Source organism: Aricia agestis, chromosome 5 (assembly GCF_905147365.1).
Source record: "Aricia agestis chromosome 5, ilAriAges1.1, whole genome shotgun sequence".
Taxonomy (NCBI): Eukaryota; Metazoa; Arthropoda; class Insecta; order Lepidoptera; family Lycaenidae; genus Aricia; species Aricia agestis.
In genome coordinates, this window is record NC_056410.1 from 4,105,061 (window position 1) to 4,126,154 (window position 21,094).

General features: G+C 36.6%; 2 protein-coding genes across 5 annotated transcripts in view; both read right to left on the reverse strand.

Moving 5' to 3' along the window:
- The window catches only part of LOC121726743 (neurofibromin), a 63,518-nt gene that overhangs the window by 10,254 nt on the left and 32,170 nt on the right, over positions 1 to 21,094 (reverse strand). For 3 of the 4 annotated variants that reach the window (XM_042114216.1, XM_042114215.1, XM_042114214.1), the window contains 20 exons: positions 13,302 to 13,424; positions 8,951 to 9,089; positions 8,080 to 8,244; positions 7,763 to 7,864; positions 7,437 to 7,574; positions 6,781 to 6,961; positions 6,412 to 6,518; positions 6,233 to 6,309; positions 5,834 to 6,027; positions 5,268 to 5,371; positions 5,132 to 5,182; positions 4,923 to 5,009; positions 3,744 to 3,915; positions 3,163 to 3,301; positions 2,628 to 2,780; positions 2,324 to 2,403; positions 2,103 to 2,236; positions 1,651 to 1,791; positions 662 to 741; positions 305 to 480 (listed from right to left, as the gene is read on the reverse strand). In XM_042114216.1, coding sequence (XP_041970150.1) covers positions 305 to 480; positions 662 to 741; positions 1,651 to 1,791; positions 2,103 to 2,236; positions 2,324 to 2,403; positions 2,628 to 2,780; positions 3,163 to 3,301; positions 3,744 to 3,915; positions 4,923 to 5,009; positions 5,132 to 5,182; positions 5,268 to 5,371; positions 5,834 to 6,027; positions 6,233 to 6,309; positions 6,412 to 6,518; positions 6,781 to 6,961; positions 7,437 to 7,574; positions 7,763 to 7,864; positions 8,080 to 8,244; positions 8,951 to 9,089; positions 13,302 to 13,424 — 2,543 coding nt within the window. The remainder of the gene's footprint in view (positions 1 to 304; positions 481 to 661; positions 742 to 1,650; positions 1,792 to 2,102; positions 2,237 to 2,323; positions 2,404 to 2,627; positions 2,781 to 3,162; positions 3,302 to 3,743; positions 3,916 to 4,922; positions 5,010 to 5,131; positions 5,183 to 5,267; positions 5,372 to 5,833; positions 6,028 to 6,232; positions 6,310 to 6,411; positions 6,519 to 6,780; positions 6,962 to 7,436; positions 7,575 to 7,762; positions 7,865 to 8,079; positions 8,245 to 8,950; positions 9,090 to 13,301; positions 13,425 to 21,094) is intronic. The other variant, XM_042114217.1, reaches the window with a different exon arrangement.
- Positions 15,385 to 16,652, reverse strand: LOC121726754. The gene is made up of 2 exons (XM_042114238.1): positions 16,422 to 16,652; positions 15,385 to 16,331 (listed from the first exon to the last, which is right to left on the reverse strand). The coding sequence occupies exons 1-2, from the start codon at positions 16,541 to 16,543 to the stop codon at positions 15,845 to 15,847; spliced, it is 609 nt and encodes a 202-aa protein (XP_041970172.1). The 5' UTR covers positions 16,544 to 16,652; the 3' UTR covers positions 15,385 to 15,844.

The window sequence follows — 21,094 nt, forward strand, 5'->3', positions numbered from 1 at the left end:
TACGTCTGTAGGGACCATGTATGTGTGAATGTGCGAGTGTCAGCAGTTTTGTGTCTGGGAGGCGATGTATGCGAGAGACGACGGGCAGTCACTGCGTGAGGCCTTGTCTAAATGAACGGGTGTTAGTTTTGGGATAAATAAAGGCCAAGTTTAATATCACCAATTGGTTTTATTAGTGCAACCCGGGGACTTATTAGTGACGGACTAAAGAGATCCTACACGTCTACGAAACACTCCTTCGTTTTCTTACTATGGGCGCTGAGATATTGGACCTTATCGTCATCGTTATAAGAATTAAAATTACCAGTAAGGTACGCGATAGTCTGCGGCGTAGCGCGGAACTTGTCGTCTGTGTCCCTGGCAGCGAGCGCGAGCAGCGCGGCGAGCACGCGGCACGTGCGTGCGACGGTACCGGCCGCCGCGTGGCGGAACCCCTTCAGCAGGTGACCCACCAGCGCGAAGTGGAAGTTCGAGCGGAAACTGTAGTGACACCACAAACATACTGATAAATCTTTTGGCATTTGGATGTCCACGAATACAGTTAAAGGGGGGATTTCTCCGAAAGAACTGTCACAAAATGATGCCACCGTTACTAGAAGATGTTTTTACGACTGTTTTACAGCAAAAATATTTTGAATCTAGAATAATAGAACAAAATTACCTTAATCCTACGACGTGATCCAACTGCTTGAAATGCCACTCGAGCGGTTCTCTAGTCTCCATCATCACTTGTTCCAAGCTCTGAAACAGTCAATAACAATTATTATTATTAATTACTTTATGAGTAATAGTTTAGTTCTACATAATATAATGTGTCCAAAAGGTGTTTTTATTTTCATAAGCACCTTTTCAGTTTTCTGCTACACACAGCTACACAGTTTTCGTAACCACCCTTTACCCAGTCTTAACTCTTAGTACACCTGCACAGACTTCGTAGACACCTGTAAGGTTTTCGTAGACACCTATAGCGTCATCACTACATATTATAAAACAAAGTCACTTTTTTCCCCCATTTCCCTTTGTTCCCTTTAATCTTTAAAACTACGCAACAGATTTTGATGTTGGGGTTTCTAATGTGATGTCGTAAATAATTACATTTTTTCCGCTTACATCGCAAACGCAGACTGAACCCTACGAGATTTATCAAAATAATGTACCTACCAAGTATTGCACACAATGAAAAGGTCTACAGAAAACTCCGCGATGGTATATGTCTATCTCTATGGATATCTTTGCTTTATTTACTTTTAACGACAAATAATGGCTAATTTTCGAAGCGATTTTAACCAATACGGCATCCTTATTCAATTAAACACTTTAAATACATTGTTAATTTAATATCTATATGGCTCTTTACAGCATATGATTTCAATGAATATTTTCGAAGATAATATTACATATTTTAAAATTGCGAGACGTAGCTTTTGCGGCGGTACCGACCAATGCGGCCACGGGTAGTAATAATGAATATTAATCAAAACCGCTGGATTGATTTTAATATTTTTTTCAGTGGCTATATTATATTTTATACCCGTGTGAAGTTGGGGCGGGTCGCTAGTTTAGTAATATAATAAAACTTCAAATTAGCACACAAACTTTACTTATTACTTTATCGGTGCGATATCGCACCACGCAACGTGTAACGCCCACCTTGTGCTCGAAGGCGGCTTGGGAGTCGAGCGTGTGCAAGTTCTGCTCCATGAGCGCGAGGCCGGCGGCGTACAACATGGGCTCGTCCAGCTGCAGCACCGACAGCGCCACCCAGAACAGCGCCGCGTGGATCGGCGACTCCTGTATACGGAACATACAGAATAAGAAGTAAAAGTATAAAATATTACTATTATAATTGTTGAAGCGAGGAGAATTGACCGTGCAGGAACTTTTATAGATGGCAGCACCTGACTAGTAAATAATCAACTTTAAATTACGGATTTGCGACACTAATTCCCAGCTCCGTTTTGCGTACGTTTTCTGTAATCCTCAAACTACTGAAGACACCTTATTAGTAAAGTTACTTGTCAGACAAGAAAAATATTAGCAAAACTAACCAACGCTATTTTCGCATTTAATTGTTTTTTTTTCTATACAACTGTCAAACTAACCGGATACAACAGTGGTTGTAGTCTCGTGAGGCACATGATTATCGCCTCGAGTAGCGCCAGGTCGTTGAACGATTCTAGAGCCTTCACCAGTATCCTCAGCAGTTGTTTCATGTCATCGTCCGTCACATTTTTACCTAAAGAAATATTTTTTAAATAAATAAAATATTTAACAAGCAATCATTTAGTTGCAACGCATTATATTTTATATTTTAAACACTTACTTATGCAGCCGAAGACGATCAAAGCTCGGGGCTGGAGCGCCGGGTTAAAGCAGAACGCAAAACTTTTCACGAGCGTTGTCCTAAAGAATATAAAGACGAGTTAAAATAATTTAGTCATAATGTTCCGGTAAACTATTTAAAATAATTTTGTGCTGAGAAAGAACAGCAATTACAATGTATGCTTTTACATTGTAATTATAAGTCGAATTTGGACGTGTGGTTTTAGTCTGTGTAGTGCAACAAGTATCAGAGCCCACCCACAAAATATTCATGGGAAAAAATGTTCACCCACTGGTGACCTTACCACGTGGACAGCCAGTCGCAGCCGGGTATATTCCGCATGCAGGCCTCCATGATCTCGAGCAGCACGTCCGTAATCGTCTCCAGCGACTGCAGCGGCAGTCGCTCGCGGTCCGCGCCCGCGCCCCCCTCCGACCCGTACGACGGCTCGCAGTACCTACAAAAATGTACAGTGCAATTTTATTTACACAATAATAATAGTATTTTAAAAGATAAAACCGACTTCAAAATTGTACGTAGTTGAGAATTAAAGTTTGTTATTATTTTTCATCACACGATATGCGGACAAACTGGGCAGTTCTAGGAATTGTCCTTTTTTTAAGTCGGTTAAAAAAAAGAACGTACCATACACGTATACGTGTTAGAAGTGAAACTTTTGTCCAAAATCATGACGGCGTCGTGACTTAATAATATTATCATTATCTCGGCACTCTTTTTCATGACGCGACCTTGAAATTTCACTCACAACACGCCTAAAGAAGTTTAAAAATAGTTTACAGCAGGTCCCCGAAAGCAGCGAATAAATACATAATTTTTACCAGTCTCCAGCATGCCTGTTGTAGGGGCTCCTGAAGGCGGTGACGGCGGCGGACTTCACTTTAGATATGCCGAACATCTGGTAGAACTTCGGCAGCGCAAATTCGTCCAGCGACAGCATCAACACACGCTGAGTTTCCTCTGAAAATTTATATTATGTAGAGGTAATCACGGTACATTTGGATGGAGGGTAGATCTGGATAATTCAAGTTAACGTTTACAAAGCTAGTAGTTTTTGGCCACAACAAATATCGCAACGTGGCTCCAAGCGAAGAGAATACTCGCTTATACTTTTCAGATTTTGAGGTAAAACCGCACTACGCAGTAGTAACTACCATAACCTCGTGATGCCAAATGGTGATGGAGTGCTGCGTCGCCTATGGTCCGGGTCCGACGTGCGCGTTTTCTGTTGTGGCGTTTGGGACGAAACGCGAGCTGAATCCGCACGTTCAGATAACGCTCAGAAAACGCGCACGTCTGAAGGCGCCCTCGGGCGTCTTTAAGACACGTTACGTCTAGTGCAGCTATCAAATGTATGGAGATCAAAGACGATTGAAGATGTAAGTGCTTAGTAATTCTTTACCGGAGAATGTCGGCGAGTTGCAGGTGGCGAGCGAGTGTATGATGTTGATGACGAGGCCGTGCGTGGCGGCGCGCATGCTTAGCGTGCCCGAGCAAACCAGGAACGTCACCACGTGGAACAGGTAGGGCAGGTGCCGCGCCACGTCCAGGCAGTTGTTGAACGACAGCATCAGCTGGACAGTAAGCGCACAGCTGTTATAGCATAGAATATCACAGTATAGCATAGAAGACTATAGACTCACCCCGTCGCTTAGACCGTAGGGCGAGTGACGAGGTGAGTCTTGTTATTTCATATTTATTATGAAGCTTTGTAAATCGTCTTGTAGTTTAGGCAATGCAGTCGTACAAGGATTGATGGACCCAATGATAGTCATGAATGTGTAAAAGGTCCTTGTAAGAATAAATTAGCAGTAGGAAAAAAGTAATGTCAGAGATAAACGGCTCGCTCTTTAGTATTAAATTTAATTAAATATTCAATTTAATTTAATAACTACCGACGACGATAGTAAATAAATAACTAAAATAAGAACTATCTTGGGGTTCATCCATAAACTATGTGACACCTAAAGGGGGTCAACGAAGTGTGACCATAAAGTTAATATACCTAGCGGAATAGAGCAACAATCTCGAGCTGTCAAACGTAACCAAAATTGGTTTTCATTTGTATGAAAAATATGTGTACGTATACACTTACACAAGCATGGTTGAACATGAATTCTATGAGATTGAATTGTCAACGTGCGGCACATGCCGACTGGACGTCAAAAAAAGAGTGACGCTGTCATGTATCACACGTCTCTTTTTACCAAGCAGTGTTACTGATAGTGACATCTCTCTTGCTCAGGCCTTTGTTTCTCTATTCCGCTAGGTATATTAACTTTATGAGTGTGACATGGTGTGACATGTTAGGGACATCACGATTTAAATTTAATAAATTAAATAGCGAAATTTTAAATATAAAATACCATGTATTAATTACAAAGTTACTTTTACACTTGGAAGAGGGGGGGGGGGGGGGGCAAAATGTGGCTACCTGTGACAAGGGGGGAGGGGTTATTTCATTTCAAAGGTGTAAAAATCCTGAAAATCGTGTGACGTACTTTATGGATGGTGCTATTGGAGGGTGGTCCCAGCCACCAAATTCCATACATTTGTGAGCATCATATTTATAACTACATACCAAGTATCTCGCGAGTATGGCAATGTCGTCCCACATCATGTGCTGCTCCAACATGGCCGTGGGCGAATGACACGTCTTATCTACCACCTACAAAATGTTACATGAATTAGTTATAAATTAAACTAAAAAAAAAACGTTATTGCTTGAATATTAAAGAAAAGTTATATATTAACAGAAAAAAAACAAATAAGAATTGAAACAAAACTCACAGAAGCTGCAGTAACAGGACCCAACACATTGTTGGGAAGTTTGGTAAGGGCCTAAAGACAAAATACAAAACAAAAATAATAGAAAAAAAATTAGAAAAAAACGGAAATACTGAAAGGCAGAGAACTGTATACGTACCCGACAAATGCGACCTATAATCTTCTTGGAGACCAGTTGCACATTCGCTGAAGCAAGAGCCACAGCCGTATCCGCCATTATTTCAATCATAGGCGAGCCCAGACCTAAAATACATATTAAGTATTTAGCCATGCACTGTATAAGTATCAAATGTCTGCAAGAGGGAACCCTACATTTTTCCAGGATCAGTAAGTATCTTATGTCCTTCATCAGCGTTAAAAGTATTTCCAAAACAAAAATGGCGAGCCGCGCACGGTATAGCGAGGTATCAGACAGCAAAACCTTTCTCATCAAAATATTAAAATATATTCAACCTTGCACCTTGAAAACGAATACACATAAATAGGCGACTAGACATGGAGCTTATCTCAAATTAGAAAAATCTATAAACGAGAGGCAAGAATTTCTGTCTCGAAATCCTATAAGATAAGCGTTAGTTCGGGTATTTACCCGAACTAACGTATGTATGAAGCTGTCGAGGACCATGTCGATGAGTTCAGGCCTTTGAAGAAAGCGAGAAAGCAAGTATTTCCGTCTCGCTCTCTACAGCATATACAAACAATTACCTGAGCTGACGCTTCTCTGTATGAAGCTGTCGAGGACCATGTCGATGAGTTCTGGCACCTGGCCTATTGAGCCCCAGATCTTGGCCTGCACGGAAGGGTACATCTCCGTCTCCTCTATGGTCAGTGTTATCAGCTTCTCTAATATTTGAGCCACTTGCTTCTGACGTCGCGATTCCTCCGAAGGTTTACAGAATCTACGGGTTAATTTTTTAACGAAATAGTGAAGAAAACTATGATAATATAAAAATATTGCCCGCAACATTCACGCGTTCATTTATTTAGCAGATGCCTTGCTCGGGATAAAACTATTGTCTTATTCCCGGACTCGTGACGTGGGCCACGTGAAAAATAAAAAATAATGGTTTAGCAGTTAACGCTTTAACTTGTCACTGTACATACCTGACTAAATTGGCCAACCATGGAGTCATGTACTCGAGACACAAATGCTTCAACTCGATAGTAGATCCTCTAAAGCCCTAGAAAAAAAGTTTAATGATAATGATCGAGATTCTTCCCTATTATTAGGAATAGGCTTAATTGAAATTTTCTAATCGGATTCAAAGCTAGAAATAAGTTACCTGTATACACTCCTCTAGAAACTCAAGTGTCAAATGGGGTTCGTTGTGCGCCAGCTTTTCGCTCACTGATTTTATGAATATTGTGTTGTTTGATGGTATACATAAACCTAAAAATAAACTATCAATTTTAGTGCACTACAACATAGACAAACAAAAAAATACACTGTGTTTTAATACTTATAATAATAGAAGGGGAAGGTGCAATGTTCAAATTTGGGAGCGAGAGTTACAGATCAGCTATCAGATGGAATGGATCGTTATTGGCAGTTATTGTTCGATAATAGTAGATCATATTGTAGAAATTCGCCATATTTACCTATCCCGTTTTGCCGCGAAGTCTCTTAAACTTATGCGCGGGATATACTTTACCTGACGTTTCTAGAAGTTGCCCCTCGATCTTGAGATGGAATGTAGCTGTCAAAGCGCACAGCTGGTTGTAGGCAGCGGTTCTCAACTGCGGGTCGCACGAGCCGAGGTTCAGCAGCGCCATGTTGAGTAGCGTCCCCGGCACATCTTTAGGCCGGATCTTCTGATGTACCGTAACTGAATCCTAATAGGATAAAACAAAGAATTATATTTTTTCAAACTATAACTTACAGAGGAAAGTGCGTCAATTTTAAGTTGAGCTGCACGATACTAACATTAATGTATTATTCTGCTTACAATTAATGATCATTTCAATGAAACGTTCTCATAGACAATAGCAAAAAATAGGCGTGAAGTCCTCAGGTAGTAAAGACAGAAAATTGGTGAAATCTTAAAAGAAGCCTTACTAACCCTTAGGAAACCTTTAACTATTTTACTTAATCTAAGGCCGGTAAAAATAGTCAGTACTCAAGATGCATCTCGGTCTCAAGACGCGGTTCGGCTCTATGATTGGTCCAAATTTTGACAGCCAACCAATCACAGAGCCTGAACCGTGTCTTGAGACCGAGATGCATGTTGAGTACTGACTATTTATACCGGCCTAAGAAGCACAAACGTCACAAAACTGAGGCGCAAATTGTATAGTGCTCAATAAATACCGGTTGACTGAGCTCCCATCGGTTGCGGATGTGTATGATGGACTGCACGATGTTGTCGCAGTCGTTGTGTATGAAGCTCAGCGGCGTCGCCTCGTTGATGATGAGCAGCGAGAACTGGTTGTCGTCCACCAGGCACACCTGAGATGTTTTGTAAGGTTTAATTTTTAAAGTTTGCGATAGATCGTTTCGATCCTTCCTCAATGAACTGGTATGGGATTTAAGTACACGTGGCGGATTTTGGTCAGATTGTTTATTGTATGTGCTAGAAACGCCCTCTGCTCCGACCTTCGCGTAATATTGGGTAATTTATGTAATTTTTGCCTTACCTCATCAATTTCTGAAGCGTAGTACACATCATTCAAAAGAACTGGCAATCCTAGTACTTTGGTCTTCTCGATTGACGTTATTTGTAAAGCAGTCGGTCCAACCTGAGTGAAATAAAAATAACACATTAAAAACTAACATTTTACCATCGCGATACCAAAAAACTAGAAATTATTATCGATACCATCGGTGCTGGCCCCCTTATTCCATATATTATTTTGGCCTATTGCATTTCAGTACGAGTAAAATGCATGAAGCATTCTACCAATCGCAGTGCGCACACGTACCGCGCACGTTTTGTGTTTGAATACAAGTTTACCTTTATAGCAACTTTAGTGTCCTTGTGCGATAGTTTGAGCGCGTTGTTGAACACCTTGAGGTCCTCCTCCAGGCCGAGCGTGGCGCCGGGCAGCTTCTGCTGCTCGGGCTCCACGTAGTCGCTCAGTTTGCTGTGGTTGTCGATGAATACCAGTTTGCGATTGCCCTGGAGGTTAAGTTAAAATTCTTCAAAAATATTGATTACGCTCCGTTCCAACTCCGTTGCGCCAAAATTCGTTTAACGCGCGGGAACTATGCATTTTTCTAGGATTAAAAGTATCATTATATGTCCTTTCCCGGGACTTAAAGTTTGAGCTGTTTGGGCGTAAAGAGGTTACAGACAGACAGACACACTTATTTTTCAATATTTATTTTTCAATATTTATGTCGTGGATGTTACAGGTAAAGAATAGGATAATGTGTTATTTGTAAACGATTGATTTCGCTTTTACCTTAAAGCCTTTAAAATATCGAGGCAGCGAAACGTGCCAATTAAGCAAACACTTGGAGTTAATCGTTAATGAAGTAATTAACTCTCTTGTACACGTACGAATGAAAGAGAAGCCATGATACTTAGACGGTTTACATAGCGTTGGATAAATATTAAATACTCTATTTACGAGTATGTACACACACACAATATTGTATATTACTACGTTTTTGCCATTTTTGCTGCTTTTTCGCAGTTTTGAGCGTTGCGTTAGGGCGTTTACGCATGTCGCGACCAGCGACAACTTGAGAGTCATTTTCTTTGCAAAATTTAGATATTGAAAAAGAGTTCTTATGTCAAAAACATAAGGATGTTTCCGGTTTTCGTGTCGTGTAATATGTCGATGCCCTTAGTGTGAAACAGGTAAGTTGTAGAACATTACCCTAAGTGGCGCTAGTATGGTCTCGTGGAACTTGGTGTACTCGCGCACCCAGCTGTTGCAGTTGTATATGTAGCAGCATAGCACGTTGCTGTACGCGCATTCGGGCAGCACGCTGAACCACTTCTGAAGGAAATCCGTCCTACAAATACAGTTTGATTAGTATAGGCTACTAAAGAGACTTACTTTAAGATAATAAGAGTTTATTGATGTAAGCGTTTACACTTTAAGTCTTTACTTTACCGCGCAAACGGTGCTTATAGTCTGTCAAAAAAGTGGCAACATCATATTGTCATCCCTTTTTTCTTAGATTGATTTGAAAGGGATGACACTACGATGTTGCCACTTTTTAATTTCTTCACTTTTTTGACAGACTATACATCAATAAACAATAGGGAACATGCAAATATAATTTTTATAAAAATTTTGCTATTAAAACGTTAAAAAATATAAAAGAAGGGCTACTGCAAGGTTGATATTTTATAAAATATTGTTTTTTTTTACAAAAATTACGAATTAAAAGTAATGTAAAACGTAACAGATTTCAAAACAACAATCAGCGTTCGGTGACGTCACACATGCTATCCCCGCGTTCCATTTAGCGTTAAAACGATCTTAATTAAGCATTTTGGGCGCTTTGATCGTTTTTAACGCTAAATGGAACGCAGGCATGACAACTTTTAGAGAGGTACGATCAGATGGGGCCATTGCATAAAGTTCATATTACCTATCGGTAATAGAGAAACAAAGGCCTGAGCAAGCGAGATGTCATTATCAGTAACACTGCGTGGTAGAAAGAGAAGCGTGATTTGAGGTGGTATACCACTTTTTTCATCTGTTTTTGTTGTTTGACAATCTGTCTGATCCGGTCGGCACGTTGTCAATTTGGGCTCTCAGAAAAATTGTGATTTTATGTGTTAAAGTGAATAATTTTATGTAATACTGCTTTCGCAACAATATGGTAACTTGTTCGGTCACCGATTGTGGTACAACACATCGAAAAAACCCGGACAAATATTCATTTCACAGGTGAATTATTCTACATTGACAGGACCTAATTTTAAGTTTATTTTTGCCAATTCCCTTCGAGTTACTGGTATTGATTTTGATAATTCACTTCTATATATGTTTATTTATATGGAAAACATAACTTGACTAGCCATGGTGCACAATTTAAGGATATTTTGTGTAAACAATTTTCATCTATTTTACACTAGGGCTGCATCAGGTTATCGATAAGTAGTATCGATATGAATATATTTTTTTAGTTATACTAATTATCCAGGAATGTTGACATGATAATTGATAACGTAACTGATCCGTACTTTATTATTAGTTTATATTAAGTAATATACTTTCATACATAATTTATCGTTTTTAGGGTTCCGCACCCAAAGGGTAAAAACGGGACCCTACTACTAAGACTTCGTTGCCTGTCCGTCTGTCCGTCCGTCCGTCCGTCTGTCCGTCTGTCCATCTGTCCGTCTGTCTGTCTCGGGTCTCCAGGCTGTATCTCAAGAACCGCTATAGTAATAGACTTCTGAAATTTCCATAGATGTAATGTCTTTCTACATCCAATATGGCTATGGCATATTCACTAGATCAGGTATCAGATCATTCATTCAATAGAAGATGAGCTCGGTGAAGGGCATCGTCAGTAAATAAGCTAGATATTCTTCCACACATCATAAATATTTGTATGAATAAACGAACCGATTTGTTGGCCTTATATTGTACTGTGCCATGAATCGTAGTTATGATTTTACAAAACAAAATCGTTTAAAATTTTAGAAAAGTTTATTAGTTTGTCTGTTTTTATATTGTGTATCTGCATATTGATTTAAATTAAAATAGTATGATATAGTAGTAAGTAACAGTAACAGTCATTTTTTGTTATAGATCAAGATAAAGCCTAGGCGCACTGTGTCATCCCACGTTTACAGAGACATTGTACCACCAGAGTTTGCCACAATATGTATACCGTCGTCATCGCATTCTACGTCCTCGCCAACGCTGCCACAACTGTCTTCACCATCGACCTCCTTTCAACTAGAATTTATATCAAAAGAAAAGAAGCTTATGTCTAAATGCACTAAGTTACAGGATAAACTAAGTAAATTTAAAGCTAAAAGTGACATTCACTGTAGGAACACCAGAAATAAGCACAAGCTAGATTTGCCGGTGATCAGATTTAGAAAAGTCAGTAAATCTTTTAGATGTCAATGTAAGTAAATTTAAAGCTAAAAGTAGAGCCGTGAAAGACGGACTGATAGACAGACAGAGTTACTTTCGCATTTATAATATTAGCATGAATAAATAAATGAGTTATTTATAAATAAGTATATCTTTGTTTTTTTTGCTACAAAAATGTTTCATGATAAAAGTAATATTTTTCTCCAAAATTACAATATTATTATTATTCTATGCAGTTTTATTTTATCCCATTTTATTATTTTTACAATCTTACAATAATTATTATTCCGTGATCGATATTTTGTCGAATTACAAGATGTATACAGTACATCACTAACACGCACACGTAAACATAATTGTAAACACAGATGTAAATCAAATTAATTTTGGTTACGTTTGCCAGCTCGGGATTGTTTATCTATTCCGATAGGTAATATTAACTCTATGGGCCATTGTCAATAATCGTCAAACAGTAGTGACCTCATACAGACTATAGATCCGTTGTGGCGCCAAAATTTAAATTGACAATTTTAAACCGTATTTTTTGCAGTAAATTCCAGTGTTACTAGTGGTCTATTCTACAGGGAGTTCTTTAAAATAAACACAAAAATAAAAATATCGCATCTTCCCTAAAGGTCGGAGCAGATGACGCAACCCGTACATATAGTCTGTCAAGAAAGTGAAAAAATTAAAAAGTGGCAACATCGTAGTGCCCTTTCTAATCAATCTAAGAAAAAAAGGATGACACTACGATGTTGCCACTTTTTAATTTCTTCACTTTCTTGACAGACTATACAGTAAATAATCCGACCAAAATTTGATACGTTGCACACTTCATATCAGATTATTAATGACGAAAACGCTGTCAAACATCGAACAATTTTTTTTTGTTTACTGTCAATATAAAATATTGCAGTAATACATATATTCTATTAAATGACAATTATTTAAAAAATGAATACCACTTACTCAAAAGAGTATCACAAGAACTAGCTATACATTGTTTCTTGTCTTGTCTTTCGAGTGACTATTGTAATTTATCAGACAAGGAAAACACTATTAATAGGCTACCTGCAGCTTACTCATTCATTGCAAGTATAAGGGGGATATTAGATTATCATTTATATTGGATCCTAGATCATTGAGTCATTTATATTGGATAATGTAATATAGATAAATGATTCATTTCCTCATTGATCATAGATTTTTGACATTTGCTGAGATTGGATCCAATACGGTCATAGAAATAGGTGTTGCCAGTTATTTAATATAAAAAAGAGAATTTCTTTTTCGTTAATATCTTTCAAATAATGTAATGTAATTATTTTTCTAATTATATACTTGGATAATCTTGCTGAAATAACAAAAAACAAGGTATATTAAAAATGACGATGTCTTTTGACAAATCGAATTCTCTGAGATCTAGTAACGCTGACGTCAATACCTGTCAGCGTTAGCGCTCTCCATTGGCTATTGAAACCACATATGACGTAAAATAGGATCAATGAAATTTGATAATGTAATACGCAAAGGTTTGTCAAAGAGCAATGGAGCGCACTATGTTAGGTGTAAGACTAGCTGACCGAATAAAAAATAACACGCTGCGCTCCAAAACAGGTGTTAAAGACGTCGGCATGAAAGCTGCAAAATTAAAGTGGGACTGGGCGGGTCACACCAAATATATGCAGATATGATCAAATGATCATATTTATTGGATCCTATATATAGATCATATAAATGATCCAATATAAATGATAATGTAATACCCCCCTTAATATTTATGTAACTAGACGTAAAATAGGGATTTCACAGACAAATTAGCCCACAAAAAATAGCGTATGATCCTTCGCGTGATTTACTTTTTATATGTGCCGAATAACATGAAAATTGCTCCAGTAGTTCGTGAGATAAACGTTTTCAAAAATTGTCTCCGTTTTTTCCATATTTTCTTCTGTTTCTTCGCTCCTATTAGTCTTAGCGTGATAAAATATAGCCTAAGCCTTCCTCGATAAATGAGCTATATTTTTCAAATCGGACCAGTATTTTCAAACTAACTCTTCAGTAAGTACAATAATTATTTGCTTAAATTTTGGAGACAATTTTTACATACACCCATTTATTTAAGTCGGTTAGAAACAAACACCATAATAAAATAAGTTACCTAAATCTGTTATCAGAGTTGGTGTGTGTGAAGTCTACGATCAGTTCAAAAGGCTGCTGACAGAACGGCTTCAAAGTCAATATCACGTGGTAGATCAGAAGGTCCGCGTTTACTTCGCCAATTCTGAAATATGAAATATACAAGCTTTAGAAAATGATATTTTTCTAGGGTTTTCACTGTATGTCACTAGTCACATTTCTCGACTTAAGTCACGAGAAAGTGCAGAAAATTATACAAACTGGGAGTTCTGGTGGGCATGTGAAAGAGTGACATCGTATTTCTGTATTGTTTTCGCAATTTTGTCTTTTATCAGTTTCTGACGTGTAGAAATGGTAGATTAAGGGTCCCCGCAGACTTACAATTCAAAGTTGGCCGACTATCGTACAAACCACAGAAATAAATCAAGATAGAAGCGCCATACGCTCGTGTTCATACAAATTGGAGCGACATGGACATGTACGATAGTCGGCCAACTTTAAATTGTAAGTCTGCGGTGACACTAACCGTTGAACATTTGTTATCTTGCACAAGTTAGGTTAGTAGAACAATTTCTTAAAGCGTGATATTTTGTATTCCACTTTACTCAATCGACAGACATGGTTCATTTACTACACAGTTTTACATGCTTAGTTTTGGACTATACATTACAGCTAGACAATTACGATACACTTTTACAAGAATATAGTTTTCTCGCCATTTATTTGATGCTGGCAATGGTTTATTCAGCTTTAGCTACATAATATTAAAAGAAAACTGCTGTCATTTGTCAAACTCTCCTGTCAAAGAATTTAATTGTCAAGTGTCAACAAAACAAAACATTCTTTATAATGTCGATTTGAGGAATAAATACAAAACTTGTACTGAAAACACATAAAAGCTGAATTAAATTTCATATTCCAAGTTATTATTAACATAAAATAAACATACAAAATGAATAACAATGAGTTAAATAAACATTGTGTAGTGCCTATGTGTAACAACACAACTATCAACACACCACAAAAAATATTTATAGATGTACCAAAAAATAAGAGAATAAGAGAAAAATGGTTTAAGATAGCTAAGATAGATCCTGCAGCTTTACATGAAACGAACAAATGTTATTATTGTGAAGACCATTTCGACGTAAGTGCGGGCCTATTATTTTATCAAAATATTTTATATTATATAGTTGTGGATCTTAGTATTATCTTGATACTTACCTTGTTTATAGTTTGAATAAAGTTCATGTTTCGGATATTTTTTAGCTTCAAGGTGATATGGAAAACTACATAGCATATACTAAGGGTTCCGTATCTCAAATACGAATGAGACCTGGCTGCACACCCACAAAATTTGATTGTCAACCCAACAGGAATTTACATTTATGTATACTTTCACCTGGCCATAAGCGAAAGTTAGATAATTTAATTGAACAATGTGAAAAAGAACTTGGTAAAAAAATAGCAAAGCTGGGAAAACCTGAAAATAGTAAAAATAAATTTATTGATGTTTCCGGCAGACCAAATTTAGGTTTGTAGCAAGTAAACTTTTTTATTGTATAGTTGATATAAGTATTTATCATGTTTATCACTAGTAATTATTATGTTACTTTGTTTTAGATGCATCACAAATTCCAAAGAAAGAATCATATAAATGCCGAAGCGAGAGTAACCAAACAAATACAACTTCTCAAGAAATGCATTCAACATTCAAACTCTTTACCACTTCAACATCAATATTTCCATTGAAGATTTTGCAGCTAGAAGGACAAGTAAATATACACCTTTTCCAATCAAATACAGCAAACAGCCCATCGATTTACATAAAAGAAGAATTGGTCAGTGATGTTTCAGTAAAGACACAATCAACGGATCAGTTTTCTTCATCTGCATCAATTAGTTCAGTTCTTTCTAAAGCTGCAGAAACAGCAAGCTGCCAATATTATTTTAAAGAAGAACTAGATAGTGATGAGTGTCCAAGAGATATAAAAGAAGAAACAGATTGTAATTCTTCAATAAATTCAGCAGAATCCTGCTTTATTAAAGAAGAAACTGTTTTACTTTGAAAATAAAAAGTCCATTTAATCACTATGAGTTTTATTATTCGTAATATGTAATTTTACACAATAAAATAACATTAAGTACTTACTAGATATAATTTTAACTGTTACTATGCAATACAAAAATAACATTTCTAAATGTTATATTCTGTAAGTGTGTGTAAAATTGAGAAATGTAATTTTTGTTGCTGTGTTGCAGGTACTTCGGCGCATTACATGATACAATCCATCATGTAATGCGCCCCAATTAAGTTTACATATAACATTGCACCATCTTTTGCCTTATGCTCCATAAGTCATAACTTAGTATGCCTTTGACACAATCAAGCAAGCAAACATTCACTTTAAATATTTTTGACTGCTTGTAGACTATGTTGTTTGTTTTAATGTTTCATTTAAAATAAAATTAACAATAATCTTCTTAGTATTAATAGTCTTGTTTTATCAATCAAATCATCAGCAAGGCTTGCTTGGTACTTCAGAACTAGCTGATACTATGCCTTCACTCTTCTAACAGTGTACCTGTGGCATCCAAGTATTTTAGTAACCCACAATTTGTAATTTTTCTCTTTCTGGCTTCTTTTACAAATTCTTTAAAAAATCTATCATCTGATGGTAAAGTAAAAGAGGCTTTAGGCGTTTTTGATAACTCAGAAGTTGTTACATATTTAAGTTTTATTCCTAGTTGCCATGGCAGGGATTTTTTCCAGTAACATTTAATATCGGAACCTGAAGGTTCTTCGCTTCTGCGGTGAAGCCACATTACGAACACTATGATATGTTTGCAGATTCCTGCAGATGACTCACAATCTGGACATTGTGCACTTTCAATTTCTTCATATTGTTCATCCACTATCACAGTGACTGTGTACTGTTTGCTATGAACTTCTTGTTCGAGACAAACACGGCACATAACTGTACACAATTCATTTTCTCTCCTCAGCTGAACGAACCCCACAGCATCATCCCCATGAGACTCTCCAGGAGACCTGAAATAAAAGAATAATATCACATAATTTAACCTTTGCAAATAACTTTACCCGATTGGGCAGGTGTTGATTTAAAATGAATAATATTACCTTTTTGCGTTTTTATGATCTTGTGTAAAAATATCCTTGTTCCTAATGAAGAACCGCGCCACAGTAAAACAATCTACTCTTGGTAAATTTGAACTATTTCCTTTATTAAATCCAGGCTCCATTACAATTTTGCAATTTCACTACACAGATAATATGATTCAAAATAAAGAGAATGTTAATCTTCGTACCGGTTTATGACGATCGATCGTTAACAAAAAGGAAAAACATCAAACATGGCTGATTGCAGTTTTAACGTTCAAGTTTGACAAATGACAAGACAAATACAAACGTTTGTCAAAATTATTTTTTTCTTATTATGGCACTTCGGCTATATAACCATGGCCAGTGTCAAGTATTATAAATGGCGGGAAAACAGTATTGTTGCTTACAATTTTCAGCATCGTTTCTTTAAATATCGTCAGGTTAAAAGTCTAGTCAAAGTCGAAGTAAAAAGTCAATACAGTCAAGGAGTCAAGTCGGTCAATTCAGTAAAGTGGTAGACGCTTTACTGAAACTTTCGATGGAGTTTTGGAGGGAACACAAAATAGCTCGTTTCTGGATATTGCATCACTTTCCTACACTTGTGCACGATAACGAATATTTAATGGTTAATATCCTACCAATATTACACATTAAAAACCCCACTAACACAATTTTAGGAAAATAATACCAAAACAAAACATCACTCTTTTACATTCCCGACAAAACTCTTCAATTTTTTTTTCTTTTAGATGGCACAGTCTACAGATAAAATATAAAGTTTATATTTTATCTGTGGCAGAAAGACACAGGCAATGGTTAATAAATATTATATTGCGCCTCTACACCATGGCCATACAATGGTTGCAACGCCTCTACGTGATGGCCGCGTTCAGTTGTGATCTAAACGTCTTTCAAGATGGACGTGTAAGCATTAGCCATTGCGGCAATGCAAAACGTACATTTTTCAATAATTTGTAACTTCACCAGGTGACCCGGTGAACTTTGTATCACTTTCCACCTAATGTGAACCTTCCTTGGATTTCTACGAATAAAGACTAAAATTGTAATATGAGACTAGAATTAAAATTATGGTTTAAGGTAGTAATGATGATGATAATGATGAATGTAATAATAGCGTATGCTTTCCGTTCTTAAAACAACGCCGAAATTCCCAAACTTGAATATTTAAAGAGTCAGGAGTTCTCTTAAGTCGGCACTACATATAGGCGAACGCGTTGGAACGCGCGTGTAGAACGGGCGAAATACCTACACATTGGGCCAACGCGCCGGCCAACGCCAGAGTCCAACGCGTTCGCCTATATGTAGTGCCGACATTAGCATTTTCCGAACTATGGTATACCAGGTACACCTCGGTGCAAAATCTTACTTGTTGTTAGCATATTATGCTCAGAATACTTCAAACGAAATCGACGTCATCACATGTTTTCATATGAATTTTAAGGAGTTCCTTCGATTACTTATGTATTCCTTCATCAAGTCACTACTTTTGTGAACATGGTACTAAATTAGGATGATACCCTATACACCAAGTGAAAAATTTTGAAAATCGGTTCACAAGCGGCGGAGTAATCGTTAAACACAAAAAACGAACATAACACCTCCTTCATTTTGAGAGTCGGGTAAAATTGTAGTCTATGTGTTATTATGATGTATACAGTATACAGTGTATACATCATAATAACACATCATTTTACATTGGCTACCATTTAACAATACTTTACAATAATAATATGGCTTAAAAGCTATATTACTATTGTAAAATATTGTTAAAATCCGTTCAGTATTTTTTGATTCAAAGAGTAACAAACATCCATACATCCATAAAAACTATCTCCTTTATAATATTATAACTTCATTCATTATAAGACCACGTACTCGTCATTTTAAATGAAATTTGTAAATTGTCATACGACGTCCTCACTCGACCTCGGTCGGGCACAGACTATGGTATGGTATGGGCCACGTGTAGATGCGTAAGGCCATTGCTGGGCCATTCACTTGGATGTGCGGCCAAAAAACCGACACCGCCGCCATCCCACAACCATCGCTGGCGCCATCAGCCATCCTACACTACTACGTCCTCCACACGCTGGGCCATCGTGGCGCAAAAGAGTTAACATTGCCAGCTGTGTCTTTCTCTTTCGGCATACCGCGTAAGGCCAAGTAAAAGGCGGGAAAACAAAATTTGCATGCCTTTTTAAAATAATCAAGTCCAAGTGATAATATCGCACCTTTAAAGTAATACCGTGACTAAATGAAATTATCAAATTTTACAGGGGAGCAAATATTAGAAAATAGTCACTGTTTTTTCTAAATAAAATCTGAGTTCAGGGTTTTTTTAAGATATTTAATGAGTTTATATGATAGATCTCTGTTTATATTATGACATGCCATTTAAAAAAGTTAATTAAAATATTTACAGCTTTATTTATTTTGATTTATATTTTTATAGTAACACTTTACCACTAATTTTTTTGTTCATTACTGTAAGTGCAACCAATGTTACAAAACGAAAAACTATTAAAACTTCATAATTTAACATAATTAAAAGTTAAGACAGTATCTTGCCGTTTTAACTTTTAACTATCTTTTCCTTTTACATTTTAAGACACTTTGACTGAAAGCAGATCAACTGGAAATAGCAATAAAATAAACATAGTAACGATTACAGCCTCATTTCTCTATCCACGAGAGGTACCTACTTTGAGCCAACAAAAGTAATTTTCACTTCTATCACTTAATTTAAGAATAATGAGTTAAACCTTAATATTTTTTTTATTATAATAAAAAAATGTTACACTCTAGAGATAAACCATATTGGATTAATCTCTAAAAAAAAATAAAGGCAAACTGTGACTATACAAACTGTAACATTCCATACAATTAAATTTCATATCGGGGTTGACTACTAATAAATATATGTAGGCATTTTATTTTGATATCACATCTAGAAACTGAGAAATATGAATTCAAACTTTCTGTAATGTGGACGTAACTTTGATGCTTTTGTAGCTGGTATTTCGAAAATAAGATTATTTTACAAACAAAACTTACTTTATACTTTAGTTTATTTGATGAACTTTTATTTGATAGGCGTGAATGTTAGCAGTCCTAACTTATTTTGTTACATTTTTGGCGAACTTACGCTAAAATCTGGCCATCACGAAAGTCACTCGTACCGAGAGTCGAGACATAAGATTGATAAATTTGGTTAATTGGTTGAGTCCGATTAAATTATTTTGTTGCCGTAACACATAAAATTAGGCTTTAGGAATATTTTCGTAAAACACTTGAACAAAGATAGTCCTGCATTACAATTTCTCTTGCAAGTTTCCAAAGTTTAGTTAGGCCATTTTCTCTATGGTTAGGTGAAAATCGAAGTCAAAATCGAATCTTATTCGTAGGTAGGGCGTAAGAAAGCTGATCGAAGATTCATCTTTTACATCAACTTACTCTTAATCATACTAAAAAACAAGGAGGGGAAGCTTTTATTGATGTGACAAAGAATTTTCTCGGTGACAACAAATCCGCTGACTTTCGCCAAAAATACAACTGATGTTGGACTGTATCCTTAAAAAAGGAATGTTATATCATATATTATGTCATTTAATTAATTCGCATTTAGACTTTTTACCCGAAAATATGGGATCAGTTAGCCATGAACATGAAGATACGGCTGAATTTTTTTCCAAGATGGGGGCCTGTTATGCTAGCAGATTACTGTTGGAGCCTTATTAGTGAATCTCCAGAATCTTAATACAAGCGTAAAGTCAGCTGCACCAAGAAATCTTCCCCTTTGACACAAAACTTTGATTACCCCCTTTGATTACAAAACATAAAAAAAAAACGGATGAGCTTGATTTTACTAGAAAATCATATGTATGAATAATTTCATTTATCTCGGAAATGAGATGTGATCCAAAAATTTTATTTACATATTTATATTAGGCCAATAACAAGGAATTATAATTACATAGTAAGAACTCAGATAAAAAAAGTTGAAAATTTGTTGAATAGTGTAATATTATTTTACCATGTCTTTTATAGGATGTAACAAAACTAAGGGCTAGTCAAGTCCAATGTGATAATATCTTAAGAGAAATTTTCAATTTTGATATGATAATATTATTTTACCATGTCTTTTATGCTCCTGCTCCACCTGCGTTAGCGTTAATGCCAAACTGCGCGTAGCTTAATGCATTGCTACATTTAGGCATTGGCTACATCGTTGGCTACATTTAGGCATTAACGCTACAAAAATTTAGGCCTTAACATCCCAAACGCATGGTTCTAATTGAAGCAATTCTAAAAATGTCAATGCTATGAACCATCTAAAGTGTAATTTGAGGGAGATACAATCGCTTTTTAAATGACACGGCTCACGTATATGACACGTGAGCCGCGCCACACGTTAAAAACCTATAAGACGCGGCTGCCGTATAATCCGCAATGAATGCACCTTTTAAAAAAGGTTGACGGCCCCGACTTTTTTTCAAATCACAGAATATTCAGAGGCGAAGCCTATAGGCTTGTTCTACGTGAAAAATTAAGATGATTTTGTTCAGAGTAGAACCTTCTAAAGTGTAATTTGAGGGAGATACAATCGTTTTTCAAATGACACGGCTCCCGTGTCATACGCCACACGTTAAAAACGCGTATGACACGGCTCC